Source organism: Eptesicus fuscus, chromosome 13, assembly GCF_027574615.1.
Source record: "Eptesicus fuscus isolate TK198812 chromosome 13, DD_ASM_mEF_20220401, whole genome shotgun sequence".
Lineage (NCBI taxonomy): Eukaryota > Metazoa > Chordata > Mammalia > Chiroptera > Vespertilionidae > Eptesicus > Eptesicus fuscus.
This window is the reverse complement of record NC_072485.1, coordinates 82342504-82356178: the sequence shown is the minus strand read 5'-3', so window position 1 is coordinate 82356178 and position 13675 is coordinate 82342504. Positions and strand designations below refer to the sequence as shown.

Sequence of the window (13675 nt, the reverse complement as noted above, 5' to 3'; positions counted from 1 at the left end):
GGGTGTGGGCATCAGGGTACGCGCCCTGAGAAGAGAGGGGCTGGCCCGGCTGAGCGGTGCGGTTCCCGGAAACGGGCCGCCAGGCCAGGACAGACGGAGCCGTGCCGTTGGACTGCCTCTCGGTGGAGCCACGCGTTTCCCACCGCATGGCTCCAAGAGGCACAGCCTCCCCGGCGGCCACCGGACAGGTGCTGGGCGTGGGCGGCGGGGCCCGGTGAGGCCGCTCAGCCATTCACGACGAACCTCCTTCGGCTGCCCGCCTGGGCTCAGCGCCCGCTGATGGTCTGGGCCCTGCCCCCGCTTCCCTAGGGGTGCAGGATGGGGTCTCCCAAGGCGGCCGCGCCCTATGGCCTCAGGTTCCCTGGCACGGCACCAGGACGGGCGGGCGTGCCTGGAGGTCCTCCATCAAGCTCCCCAGGGGGGGGACACGGTCTGAGATCCTCTATCAGCCCCGCTGGGTGGGGACATGGCCTGAGCTTCCCCGTCAAGCCCCACCAGGGGGGGGGCGCAGCCTGAGTTCCCTGACACAGCACTGGGAGTGCACCTGGAGGTCCCCCGTCTAGCCCTGCAGTGTGGGGTGTACATCAAGCCCCGTCGGGCAGGGGGTGGGGTCTGAGGTACCCCGGCCTGGTGCCGGGGGGCGGGGGAGAGGCACAGTCTGAGTTCTGCTGTAAAGCCCCACCTGGTGGGGGTGCGGCCTGAGGTCCCCAGACCAGGCGCTGGTGCAGGGAGAGCAGCCTCAGGTCCCCTAGCCCAGCACTAGGACGGGAAACGTATCTAATGTCCCTGGTGAAGCTCTGTAGGGGGGAGGCATGGCCTGAGGGTCCCTGTCAGGACCCATGGGGATGGGGGATGGCATAGCCTCAGGTCCCTGCTGACTGCTCATTAAAGCTCCTTATGGGAACTTGGCCTCAGCTGTGGGTGCAGCCATCTTGGTGACAGAGACATGGTCACTTAGCATATTCCCTCTTTATTAGATAGGATCAGCGTGCTTTACCTCCAAGTGAGCACCCATCTCCCCACTCGTTGGGAGATCATGTGGTTTGGGTTTGTCCCCCAGCCATGCCCCAAGGAAGACATTACGATAGAGATCTCTGTATTCTGAACTTTTTCTAAGTCTTCCCCCCGCCCCGCCCCCCAATCCAGAACGCTGATGGGAATAAAGATCTTATCAGGAGGTTTTCAGTGCTGATGGGAATAACGATCTTATCGGGAGGCTTGTGGGAATAACGATCTTATCGGGAGGTTTTATCGGGGCCGTCAGCAGCCCTCCCAGCGGATCACGAGCCCAGGTCAGAGCGTATATATCGGCAGCGCTGGCCCATCCCCACACGCTCCAATCGCGAGCCTTCCGGAGGACGCCACCCAGGGAAGAACGCACGATGAGGTGGATCGGGTTCCTCAGCCTGGTGGCCCTCTCCGAGTGCCTGGTCACGTGAGTATGGGGACAGCTCTCTCCCGGCCTCTCTCATTGTCCCCTTGTCCTTCCTTCCGACGCTCAGGGGCGGACAAGGGAACGCCATCATTCCTGGTCCTAAAGTCTGCGTCTCCCTGTATTTTTGTATTTTTTAATCCTCACCTGAGGATACTTTCCCATTGATTTTTAGGGAGAGTGGAAGGGAAGGGGAGAGACAGAGAGAAACATCGATGTGAGAGAAACACATGGATTGGTTGTCTCCTGAATGAGCCCTGACCAGGGCCCAGGCCGGGGAGGAGCCTGCAACCAAGGTACGTGCCCTCGACCGGACTCGAACCCAGGACCCTTCGGTCCCCAGGTGGACGCTCTATCCACTGAGCCAAACTGGCCAGGGCCACATCTCCATGCGTTGATGAGTATTTAGCCACGCGCACTGTGGGGCCAGGGGTCCGGGGACAGGTCTGGGGGCTGCACACCGCCAGGCTGCCCCTGTGTGGATGGGGCCCCCGGGACTGCTCAGGGCACCACCTGAGCAGCTGTGTGGGTGCTCCCATCAGGGGATGTTTTCTTCCCCATCTCCGGGCTCCCTCGCCCACCTCCAGCCTCCCCTCTGCTTGACCCTGGAGAAGGGCCAGGAGGGGTCCCCCGGGGCCCAGTTTTGCCTTAATGAGCAGGAGGCCACAGCCAGGTCACGAACCCCCTGCCTTTCAGGTTCCTCCTGTAAAAGTGGGTGATTCCCACTCTGCTCCCTCCAGGGCTCTTGGAGAGGGAGCTGGTCCGATGACAATGGCGACAGCACTGGCTCAGGGTCAAGGTCCCTGGGTCAGGGGCCTTCTGTCCATCCTCTCCCTCAAAGCCCCAGACACCCCGCGGGAGGCCTGTCCTCACCCCACTTCTTTACGATGGGGAAACGGAGGCTGCGCACGGGCCTGTGGCTTCCCCGGGGCTGCAACAGGCCCCGCGCTCAGACCAGGGCCCATTGCCCGGCCTTTGCCTGCGTTAGCTGGGCGGCTGCCCCCATAAGATGGCCGGGAACATCCTCGGGGAAGACGCGGTGCGGCTCCAACGCCAGGCGTGGCGGCCACACTGAACCGCGGGGTGGGGAGCTCTGTCTGATTGGTTGTCTTTCCCGGGAAGCATCCCTCTGACCAAGATCAAGTCCATGCGGGAGAGCCTGCGGGAGAAGGACCTGCTGACAGACTACCTCCAGCGGCACCCCTACAGCCACGCCTACAGGTTCCTGAGCGGGGAGGGCGTCACTGTGCACCCCATGAGGAACTTCCTGGACGTGAGTGTGCGGGGCGCAGCCCGCAGCCTTCCCTAGGAGCTGGCTGAGCACTGGGGTTCTCCCAGGGCTGGGACCAGGAGGGGGCGGGGCTCCTGCAGGCAGCAGAGCCGGGGAGCAGGGGTCCCTCCCCGGGGAGAAGGCACTCCCCCTCGGCTCTTGGTCTGTGGTGACCGAGTCCAGCCATGGTCAGGCGGCAGGCAGACATCCGTCTTGGGCCAAGGACACGTCGCTGGGCCCTGCGGACCAGGTGACTGTTGGGCAGATTCTGTCCTTTCTGCACAAGATGCACCGCCACCTCCCCGGGGACTCCAGTTTGACACCCCAGGCAGAGGACGCCCCGAGAACGACCCCAACAAAGAATCCCTGAGCCCCTGGGGTGGGGAGGCCATAAAACACCAGCAGTGTGGCTGTGGCTGCGGAGAACAGAGGGTCTGGCCTTTCTGCAAGAAGATAAACGCCAAATAAAAGGCCGCCTGTGATAGTGACATCACCGGCGTTGAGTTGGGAGACAGTGGCCTGGGTGACCTGGGAGGGCTTCCCGGAGGAGGGAGCAGGCCAGCTGGGCCGTGAAAGCTGCGAGGATGTAGAGCGGCAGGGGAACGTGGGAAACATTCCAAATGGCTGTGCGGTGGGGTGGTGGGAAAGCGATCCCAGGAGACAGGGACGCCCTGATCCAGGCAGGTCCCTTAGGGATCAGGGGTGACCAGGCAGCCCGGCCTGGCCTAACCGCCCTCCCCCGCCCGGCAGCTGTTCTACGTTGGCACCATCAGCATTGGAACGCCCCCTCAGGAGTTCAGGGTCTCCTTTGACACGGGCTCGGCTGACTTGTGGGTGCCCTCCATCCACTGCTCTAGTCCCGCCTGTGGTGAGTGCCCGTGCCCCTCGCGGCCCCCGCCCCCGCTCCCTATCCCAGCTCTGGCAGCTGAAGGACACTCACTCTGACACACAGTGACACACAAAGCCTTCAATCCCCCGGGGTCATCCACCTTCCAGAGCACGGACCGGCCCTTCGAGTTGCGGTATGCGTCGGCCAGAGTGACCGGGCTGCTGGGCTACGACGACGTGCGGGTGAGTGGGAGCGGGTTGTGGCAGGGCAGGGCCTGGCGACCTCTGCTCACTGCTCAGGGCACCAGATGCAGCGTCAGCTGGATGCACAGTCTCCCCCAGAGTTCCCCGGTGGCTGGCCGTCTGCCTTGGGGAGACAGCGCCCTGCAGACAAGCCCCCGAGTGGCTACCCCTGCGAGCAGTCATGGCACGAGAGGCGGGCATTTGCAGCTCTTGCCCGTGGTGAGCACGATGCTGGTTTTGCTTGGAGCAGGGAAAGGTGAGGGCAAACCCATTTTTATTAAATATACTAGAGGCCCGATGCATGAAATTTATGCAAGAAGGGGGTGTGCCTTAGCCTAGCCTGCACCCTCTCCAATCTGGGACCCCTGGAGGGATGTCCGACTGCCTGTCTAGGCCCGATCCCGGTGGTCCCCACCCACCAACTTGCCGCCACCCACTGAGATCGGGCCTAAACAGGCAGTTGGACATTATTCTCACAATCCAGGACTGCTGGCTCCCAACTGCTCGCCTGCCTGCCTTCCTGATTTTTTCTAACCACTTCTGCCTGCCAGCCTGATCACTCCCTAACCACTACTGTGCCAGCCTGATTGATATCTAACTGCTCCCCTGCCAGCCTATTTATCCCCAACCTCCCTCCTCTGCCAGCCTGGTCACCCCTAACTGCCCTCCCCTGCAGACTTGATCGCCCCCAACTGCCCTCCCTTGCAGGCCTGTTACCTCCCAACTGCCCTCCCCTTCTGGCCTAATCGCCCACAACTGCCCTCCCTTGTAGGCCTTGTTCCTCTCAACTGCCCTCCCTTGCTGGCCATCTTGTGGTGGCCATCTTGTGTCCAAATGGGGGCAGGATCTTTGACCACAATGGGGGCAGCCATCTTGTTTGTTGGAGTGATGTTCAATCTGCATATTACTCTATTACAGTGATGGGCAACCTTTTGAGCTTGGTGTGTCAAACTTCACCAAAAAACTGAGCATAGCTTGGGTAGTGTGTCACTTTGAGGAAAAAACATTATTTCGCGATATTTATAGTTTAAATAACATAAATGTATAATTGTTATATATAATTTTATTTAATAAACCTCAGCAGCCGCGTGTCAGAAATGGCTATGCGTGTCAGTGCTGACAAGCGTGTCATAGGTTCGCCATCACTGCTCTATTAGATAGGACAGAGGCCTGGTGCATGGGTGGGGGCCAGCTGGTTTGCCCTGAAGGATGTCCCGGATCAGGGTGGGGGATTCCCTTGGGGCGTGGGGAGGCCTGGGCAAGGGGCCTGTGGTGGTTTGCAGGCCAGCCACGCCCCTGGTGACCGAAGTGGAGGCCCTGTTATCTGGGGTTTATTTATCTTCTACAATTGAACCTTTGTAGCCTGGAGCAGAGCCAAGCCTCCTGCTTGCTCTGTGGTGGAAGCCATCTATGTTGGGATTTATGTATCTTCTATAATTGAAACTTTGTAGCCTTAAGTGGAGGCCTGGGCTGGCCAGGGTGTCCGGAAAGCTTGGCTTCCTCTATTGCCAGGGGCAACCCTAGCATCCTGCTCTTTCCAGCTCTGTGGCTGCCACCATTTCTGTTTGGATTTATGTATATTCTATCGTTGAAACTTTGTAGCCTTAAGTGGAGGCCTAGGCTGGCAAGGACAGGCGGAAAGCTTGGCTTCCTCATTTCCCGGGGAAACCCAGGCCTCCCTCCTGCTCTCTGTTGCCGTAGCCATCTTGGTTGGGTTTATTTGCATATTTGCTCCTGATTGGCTGGTGGGCGTGGCTTGTGGCTGTAGCGGAGTAATGGTTAATTTGCATATTACTCTTTTATTAGATAGGATATTTTTATTAATTTCAGAGAGGTAGGGAGAGACATATCAATGATGAGAGAGAATCACTGACCCACTGCCTGCTGCAGGCCCTACTAGGGATGGAGCCCACAAGCCTGGCACGTGCCCTTGACTGGAATGGAACTGGGACCTCCTGGTTCATAGGTCGACGATCAGCCACTGAGCCAGTCCAGCCGGGCAGGAAACCCATTTTTATATTCCCAGATTGTGCCAGGCTCTGTGCTGGGCACGTCCATGGTAATAATGTGTCTGATCCTGCAACAACCCCACGGGGCAGGCGTTACTGCTACCTGCATGCAGAGGAGGGACCGCAGGGAGAGGGGGAGGGCCTGCCCAAGGCCCACACCTGGAGCAGCACAGCTGGGGTGTGAGTCAGGGCTCAGCAGCTGTGGGGGATTTTCTGGGAGAGGGGAGAATGGACCTGGGGTGTCTGGGGCTACCAAGGGCTCCAGACACCAGGGCAGGGGAAGCAGGGCCAGGGGTGCAGGACGGCCCTGAGTAAAAGGTTTTACTTTGGGGGCCTTCGAGAATCTAAGAAAAACTGGGCTTCCTGTCCAAATGGCCACACACACACACACACACACAAAATGAAACACATACACGGGCACACGTGTGCATACACACATTCACACACACACACACACACACACACACACACACACACTTCCTAGGAAGCCTTTTTTTTCATTAATCGCAGAGAGGAAGGGAGAGGAGAGGGAGAGAGAGAAACATCCATGAGGAGAGAGAATCATTGATCGGCTGCCTCCTGCATGCTCCCTACTGGGATCCAGCCCACAACCCGTGACAGGAATCGAACCCGGGACCCTTCAGTGTGCAGGCTGACGCTCTCTACACTGAGCAAAGTGGCAAGCACCACAGGCAGCCTTTTCACGAGAACTCGGCGGCCCTGTGTACACCTGGGGGGCAGACCCACAGGGAACCGCAGCAAATTCACTCGGTTTCTGCCACCAGGTCCCGGGAACGCCAAAAACAACACGCTCCCGCTCTCTGCTCATTGGGACCTGGAAGGGGGGCCACTTGGCCCGCTCCCCAGTCGGCCCGCTGTGCAGGGGGATGGGGGTGTTTTACTGCCTGGGGTGTTGCTAGCAGGAGGGCGGGCGAAGGTTGGGCTCCTCGGCAATGCACGGTGCGTGCTGCTCCGGCACCTCCAGTGCAGCCGCACCTCAGCTGATGCCTGGGATGCTGGTAGCATCACCCCCCACAACCCCCACCCCCCGGCCCAGCCCCAGCTCGGATTCCCAAACCTTCACAGGAGACCACCCTCCCTCCCACAGATCGGGGACCTTGTGTGCAAATCCCAGGCATTTGGCCTGAGCAAGACGGAGTCCGGCCTGTCCTTGGAATTCGTGGTCTTCGATGGCATCCTAGGCCTGGCCTACCCCGCCCTCGCCCTCAGAAACACGACCCCGGTCTTCGACAGCATGTGGAACCAAGGCCTCATATCTGAGAACCTCTTCGCCTTCTACCTGAGCAGGTAAGCCTGCTGGGCAAGCCCCTCCCCGATGCCTTCAGGCGCCTGAGAAACAGTAGACAACCCGGCCCCGAGTTTCCTGAGGGCAGTCTAGTCCAGGGGTCAGCAAATAGAGGCCCCTGACCACATGTGGCCCGCCACGTGCTTTTATGAATAAAGTTTTATTGGAACACAGCCCTCCTCCTTCAGTCACATCCTGTCTTCGGCTGCTTCTGCGCTACAATAGAGATCTACAATAGAGCACTTTCCATAGAGATCGCACAGACAGCGGAGCCTAAAATATTGACAATCTGGCATTTTTACTTTATTTTACTTTTTGTTAATCCTCACCCGAGGATTTTTCCCCATCGATATTTAGAGAGAGTGGAAGGGAGGAAGAGAGACACAGAGAGAGAAACACTGATGTAAGAGAGACACATCGATTGGTTGCCTCTTACATGCTCCCCGGCCAGGGCCAGGGATTGAATCCGGGACCTTTCAGTCCAAAGGCCTATGCTCTATTCACTGAGCCAAAACAGATAGGGCATAATCTAGCTTTTTTTCTTCTTTTTAAAAATAAATCTTTATTGTTCAGATTATTACATATGTTCCTCTTTTTCCCCCATAGCTCCCCTCCACCTGATTCCCCACCCACTCCATGCCCTTACTCCCCGCCACTGTCTTCATCCATAGGTGTAAGATTTTTGTCCAGTCTCTTCCCGAACCCCTCATACCTCCTTTCCCCTGAGAATTGTCAGTCCACTCCTTTTCTATGCCCCTGATTCTATTATATTCACCAGTTTATTCTATTCATCAGATTTTTTATTCACTTGATTTTTAGATTCACTTGTTCATAGACATGTATTTGATATTCATAATTTTTATCTTTACCTTTTTCTTCTTCTTCCTCTTCTTAGAGAATACCCTTCAGCATTTCATATAATACTGGTTTGGTAGTGATGAACTCCTTTAGCTTTTTTCTTATCTGTGAAGTTCTTTATCTGACCTTTAATTCTAAATGATAGCTTTGCTGGGTAGAGTAATCTTGGTTGTAGGTTCTTGCTGTTCATCACTTTGAATATTTCTTGCCACTGCCTTCTGGCCTGCATAGTTTCTGTTGAGAAATCATCTGACAGTCGTATAGGTACTCCCTTGTAGGTAATTAACTGTTTTTCTCTTGCTGCTTTCAAGATTCTCTCTTTGTCTTTTTCCCTTGGCAGTTTAATTATGATGTGCCTTGGTGTAGTCCCTCCTTGGATGGAGAGGGAAATTGAGGAACTGAGGCTCAGAGAGGAGCTTTGCACAAAATTGCCCCGACCACACTGGCAGTGGCGGGACTCTAACTCGGCCGCAGGGCCATCCCCTCTGGTGGGTGGTCAAGCCATCAGCAGGTCTCCAGTCACTGGGCCGGCACTGGAAGAGCTACCCTCCCTGACGGGCTGAGGGTCTGGAGTGAGTGGAAGGAACAGCACAGGCTGGAGGGGGACCCGGCAGGCAGACGGTGTGTATGACGCAGAGTGTGGGTGAGGCTGTGGGCTCTGTGGGGGCCTGAGCTCCAGGCTCTGCAGCATGTGCTGAGCCTCTGGGGTGTTGGGACCGAGTCAAGGAGGTGAGCCGTTTAACAAATATCCATTGAGCACCTACTATGCGCTGGGTACTGCTCTGTGCACGTGACGCAGACAGGTGAGAGGGAGGAAAGGCAGACAAGAAGCAAGTAAATAAATAAAGGGCAAAGGTAACACATGCCAGGTGGTGACTGGTTCTGGGAAAGCGGTAAGCGTGGTGACAGAACCACAGAGATGAGCGCGTGGCTTCAGACGGGCAGTGCGAGGACCTCTCTGAACGAGGCCTGGTGATGGGGGAGAGGAGGCCCAGGCCCAACAGAGGACCAGCAGGGCAGTGTGGCTGGAGTGGGGAAGGAGGGTGGGAGGGGCAGGCCGAGGGCCGGGGTAGAGTCTGAGGGGCAGGCAGGGGCAAGGCCGCCCAGGGCTTTGTTTTCGGTGGGAGTGGAGGCCTCTGGCAGGGGCCTAGGCAGGGAGAACACAGGATCCCACCTGTGTTTCTGAAAGCTGCCCCCCGGCGCTGGCTGGACAATGACGGACCAGAGAGGAGGCAGGGAGGCCAGGGACGAGGCTGCTCAGCCTCTTTGGAGAGAGAGAGCAGGAGCTCGGACCAGGGAGGCTGGGAAAGGGGGAGCCGTGGAGGAGTCAGGACACAGGGGGAAGGGAAAGGCCACGGGATGTGCTGATCGATTGACGCAGCCGGGGGGAGAGGCGGGCAGGGGTGTTTCCTTCCCCTCAGCCACGGTTTCCCCTGAGCCCAGGTCCAGTGACTGCATTGCAGGAACCGGTGCAAAATGAAAATGTGGGGCCTCGTTCAAAAACTATGAGGGATTTCAGGACGGGGCAGCGGGCCGTGGGGCCCCAGTGAGTGTGGGCTCCGTGGGCGGCGTGTCGCAGGCCTGTAAGCCAGCCTGGGGGAGCCTGCGTTCCAGCCTGGTCCCCCCGCATAGAGCCTCCGTCCCCGCCTCGAGTGCTGGGGCTGCAGGGGGGACCTGGCCGGCCTCAGAGAGGTGGGTACCCAAAGCCCAGCCAGAATCTCAAGTTCAAACCTTGGCTTTGCACCTCAGTAGCCAGGGGGCCGACCTCGGGCTGTGCTCAGCCCTCCTGCCCAGTTCCCATCGGAGCCGTGGGGGTCCCAGCAGTGCCTGCTCCGCGGGACCCTGGGCTGTGTGGCTGGGTGGCCGCTAGTCAGTGCACCCCCCGGTCACTGAGCTGGAGAAACGCCACCCACCGTCCTCCGCTCACAAGAGCACCATCCCACTACCACCACCCCCTCCTCCCCCCAGTAACGAGAAGAACGGCAGCGTGGTGATGTTCGGCGGCGTGGACCCCTCCTACTACCGGGGCGAGCTCCAGTGGGTGCCGGTGAGCGAGCAGGGCTACTGGCAGGTCACTGTGGACAGGTAAGCCCCCGCTCACCGATGCCCCCAGCTGAGGGCCATGCCAGTGACAGCCGCACCTACACATGCTCATGCACACACAGACACACAGACTCAGACAGACAGAGACACGCACAGGCACGCTCAACAACAAGGGTTCATAACCGCCCGACCAGGGTCCTGACCAGAGAAACGAGATCGGCCCGCGTCACGGAGAACCAGGAGGAGGGACAGGCCCGGGGCCCAGTCCTCAGGGTAGGGGCTGGGGCAGCGTGGGAGGGCTGCACCCCCCAGACCGGGGCAAGCGCAGTGACAAGGGGTCAAAGACATTTCCGTTGTCTGAACAGGGACATCCCAGGTCGCCAGACCTGAGGGGTTCCCAGCACACAGGGCGCCAACGTGAAAACAGGGGAGTTGGGCAAGTGGGAGGCTCCTACACCTACAAGAACCACTTCCTCCTTCCCTCCACTCTCCCCTCCCCCACACACCGTGGCCTGGAGACACGTGGGCGCAACCCTAGGTCTGAAAGCAAATCACTCAGAGGAACCCCCACCCACCCGGCCTGGGTGCCAAGGGGCAGGGGATGTGACCCAGAGCACCGGGAAGCAGGGACCCGGGTGGCTGAGAACCAGGGGCGATCGCTGAGGGGGGGCGTGTAAGACGGTCAGAGAGAAGCTTGAACTGTGCTTCGGGGCCCCCGTCCCACTACCTGGGCCGGCTCCTGGGGGGAGGGGGCGAGGCAGGGGGGGAACAACACTCCCTCCCACCTCTCCGAGCACCTGCGTCCCGGGAACCTCCGTCTGCACCGTGTGGCCTTCCTAACTGGTCGGACAGCAGGTCGTGTCTCCAGTTGACCTCATTCCTTCACGCGCCCTGTCATTCCCGCGGCAAACACCCTCGAGCGTGCGCTGTGCTCTGGGCACGGGCGCAGGAGGGGCAGAGGGCACAGATTACTCTCCGACTACGAGGGCAGATACACGAGAGCGACCGCATCACAGCGATCAGGGTTCCCACCCCGATGCACCCTGGAAACCAGGAAGGCTCTGCCGGTCTAGTCTGGGGGAGGAGAGGGGCCTGATCTAACCTGGCGGGAACGCTTCCCTGAAAAAGGAATGACTGATCTGGACCCTGGAGGACAGGGGAGATCAGCCAAAGGGGCAGGAGTGGGTCTAGGAAGGGTGACAGCCCATGCAAAGGTCCTGGGGCACAAAGTGCACAATGCATTCCAGACCTGAGAGGAGGCCCAGGAAGGTCAGTGTGGGGGAACACAGGGACACAGAGGCCGGCGGGAGCTGCAGGCTGTTCCCAGGCGGCAGGGAGGGGCCGCGGTGGGAGAGACCACGAGTGACCCTGGCGCCTGCTCTGTCCCTCAGCATCTCCATTGACGGCAAGGTCGTGGCCTGTGCTGACAGCTGCCAGGCCTTTATGGATACCGGGACCACGCTGGTGATTGGCCCAACCAACTCCGTCCTCAACATTCTGAGGAACATCAGCGCCCAGAACACCAGCACCGGCTGGGTGAGAGGTCACGCCCAGGGTGACCCCGGGCTCCCCACACACAGAAGGACCCGCTGGGCCATCCTCCTTCTCCCTCTCTCTCTGACAGTACTTCGACAGCTGTGAGGCCATCCACAGCCTGCCTGACATCGTCTTCACCATCAATGGCGTCGCGTACCCAATGCCAGCCAGCGCCTACACCAAGAGGGTGAGGGGCCCATCCTGGGGGCTGCTCTCAGATCTGGGACTGGAGGGACCTGATGGGCCGGGGCTCCTTGACGCCCCCTAGAGGCCAGACCGTGCCATTGCAGATGCTGCCCAGCAGCCCTGGCTGGGAGGGCACCTCCCACAGCACAGCCTCTTGATAGAAGGGGGTCTGGGCACCCATCACCCTCAGAGAACTCCGAGCGGCCCCTGTGCTGGCTCGGGGCCGGGCTCCAGGAGAGGGCGCGCTAATGGCCTCGCCCTCACAGAGCGTCAGTTCACCCCGGGCATCGGACCGATGGACAGGGAACGTAGGCAGTAACCCGGAGACAGGCAGAGTAGGGACAGGGGGGCTGGCTGGGGACAGTCCCCGTGTCCCCCCTTAATAGGAACTGTCTTCCCTCCCATCTCCAAGTGTCCTGACTTGGGTGATAGATCATATGGTCACCCTAGTCCTAGGGTGCAAATGCCCCCTGTAGGCCCCAGTTCCCTGTCTGTGAAAAGGGGACCAAGCCCCCTTTGAGGGGTGGTGAGACGCTGACATGAACAAAGGTGCAGTGACCGGCAGTGCCTGGCACAGAGTCGAGGCTCAAGAAGTGCCGGTTCCCCACGGCGTGCCGAGGAGGCGTGGGGCAGCCCACGGAGAGAGCAACTGAAAATCTCTCAGCCTGAACCCTGGGGGCACCCCGGGAGCCATGCCAGGGGTCCCCGTAGGCCGTGTGCTGAGGCTGAAGACACAGGGAGCCCCGGGGCAGCCTCCCCACCCAGCCGGCAGTGCCAAGGAGGGGGCATGGGCCCGGGAAGGCTGCCCAGGCGCTGGGCTCGGTCTTGGAGGAGGAGCGGGGTGAAGGGGAGCAGGCGGGGATTCTCTCAGAGCGAACAGCCCAGCGGCGGGCCCAGGGAAAGGCGGGATAAAGCTGTGGGCGGCTGAGGGCTGTGCTTCGTCCCCTGCAGGAGCGGAAGGGCACCTGCTACCCCAACTTGAACAGCTCGGACAGAACCAGCCGCTGGGTCCTGGGGGACATCTTCCTGCGGCTCTATTTCACCGTCTTCGACCGGGCCAACAACAGGATCGGCTTGGCTCCTGCGATCGCATAGACGTGGGCGCCATCCCTCATCTATGATTCTTCTCCTGCCGGGCCCTCCCCAAGGACTCACACACTCCCTGCGTCCCCTCCCAGGGGACCCGCTACAGCTGCATCTGGGGCTTTGCCAAGCCCTCTTCTCTGTGGAAAAGAAAGGACCGCTTTGTGCCCAGCGGTGTGGCTCAGTGGATTGAGCCTCCTCCCATGCACTCAGAGGTCACCGGGTCCATTCCTCGTCAGACTGCATGCCCCGGGGGTTGCGGGATCGATCCCCAGGAGGGGGCATGCAATAGGCAGTCCACCCATGTTTCTCTCTCAACAATGTTTCTCTCTCTCCCTTTCTCTCCTCCTAAAAAATCATAAATACATTGATTTTTAAAAAATATATTGATTTTTAATAAACGGTCTCATTTTCAATGGCGCTCATACGAATGGTTCCTATTTGGTCTGGGATGTGAGTCCCAGGCAGGCAGGGCTCTGGAGTCTCCTCTGGACCAACAGGGAGGGGACACACTCCAACCGGTTAATCGGAAAGGGCCCGAACCGGGACCCCCGGGACCCCAGATGCGGAACCAGGGCAGGTCCACAGCACGTGGTGGCTGCACCCAAGCAATCAAAACCCACCAGCCCACTCTCTCTCCTCCCTCTGGCCTCTGCCTTTCCGTCACCTTTGTTTTTTCTTTTTTGGGGGTGGGGGTGTGGGGGGAGGGGTTCTGGTTACCTCACAATTTCTTTTTATTTTTTTTTATTTTTATATTTTTACATGTGTCCTTATCCCCCCATTACCCCCCACTCCCCACTCATGCCCCACCCCCCTGTTGTCTGTGTCCATTGATTAGGCTCATATGCTGAACACAAGTCTCCTGATTGATTTCTCCCCCT

At 59.2% G+C, this 13675-nt stretch overlaps 1 protein-coding gene across 1 annotated transcript; it reads left to right on the top strand.

The window, feature by feature from the left end:
* Window positions 1-1382: 1382 nt before the first annotated feature.
* Window positions 1383-12806, top strand: LOC129151337 (pepsin F-like). Its single transcript, XM_054725721.1, has 9 exons — window positions 1383-1435; window positions 2555-2705; window positions 3453-3570; window positions 3655-3773; window positions 6891-7090; window positions 9915-10031; window positions 11381-11525; window positions 11614-11712; window positions 12663-12806. Exons 1-9 carry the CDS (start codon window positions 1383-1385, stop codon window positions 12804-12806), a joined length of 1146 nt encoding a protein of 381 aa, XP_054581696.1.
* Window positions 12807-13675: the final 869 nt, after the last annotated feature.

Excerpts from the sequence above, each read along its gene's own strand:
- LOC129151337 (XM_054725721.1), top strand. The coding sequence starts at position 1,383 with ATGAGGTGGATCGGGTTCCTCAGCCTGGTGGCCCTCTCCGAGTGCCTG. Across the intron at positions 1,436-2,554 it reads CTCTCCGAGTGCCTGGTCAC|CATCCCTCTGACCAAGATCA; the intron begins GTGAGTATGGGG and ends TTTCCCGGGAAG. Across the intron at positions 11,526-11,613 it reads AGAACACCAGCACCGGCTGG|TACTTCGACAGCTGTGAGGC; the intron begins GTGAGAGGTCAC and ends TCTCTCTGACAG.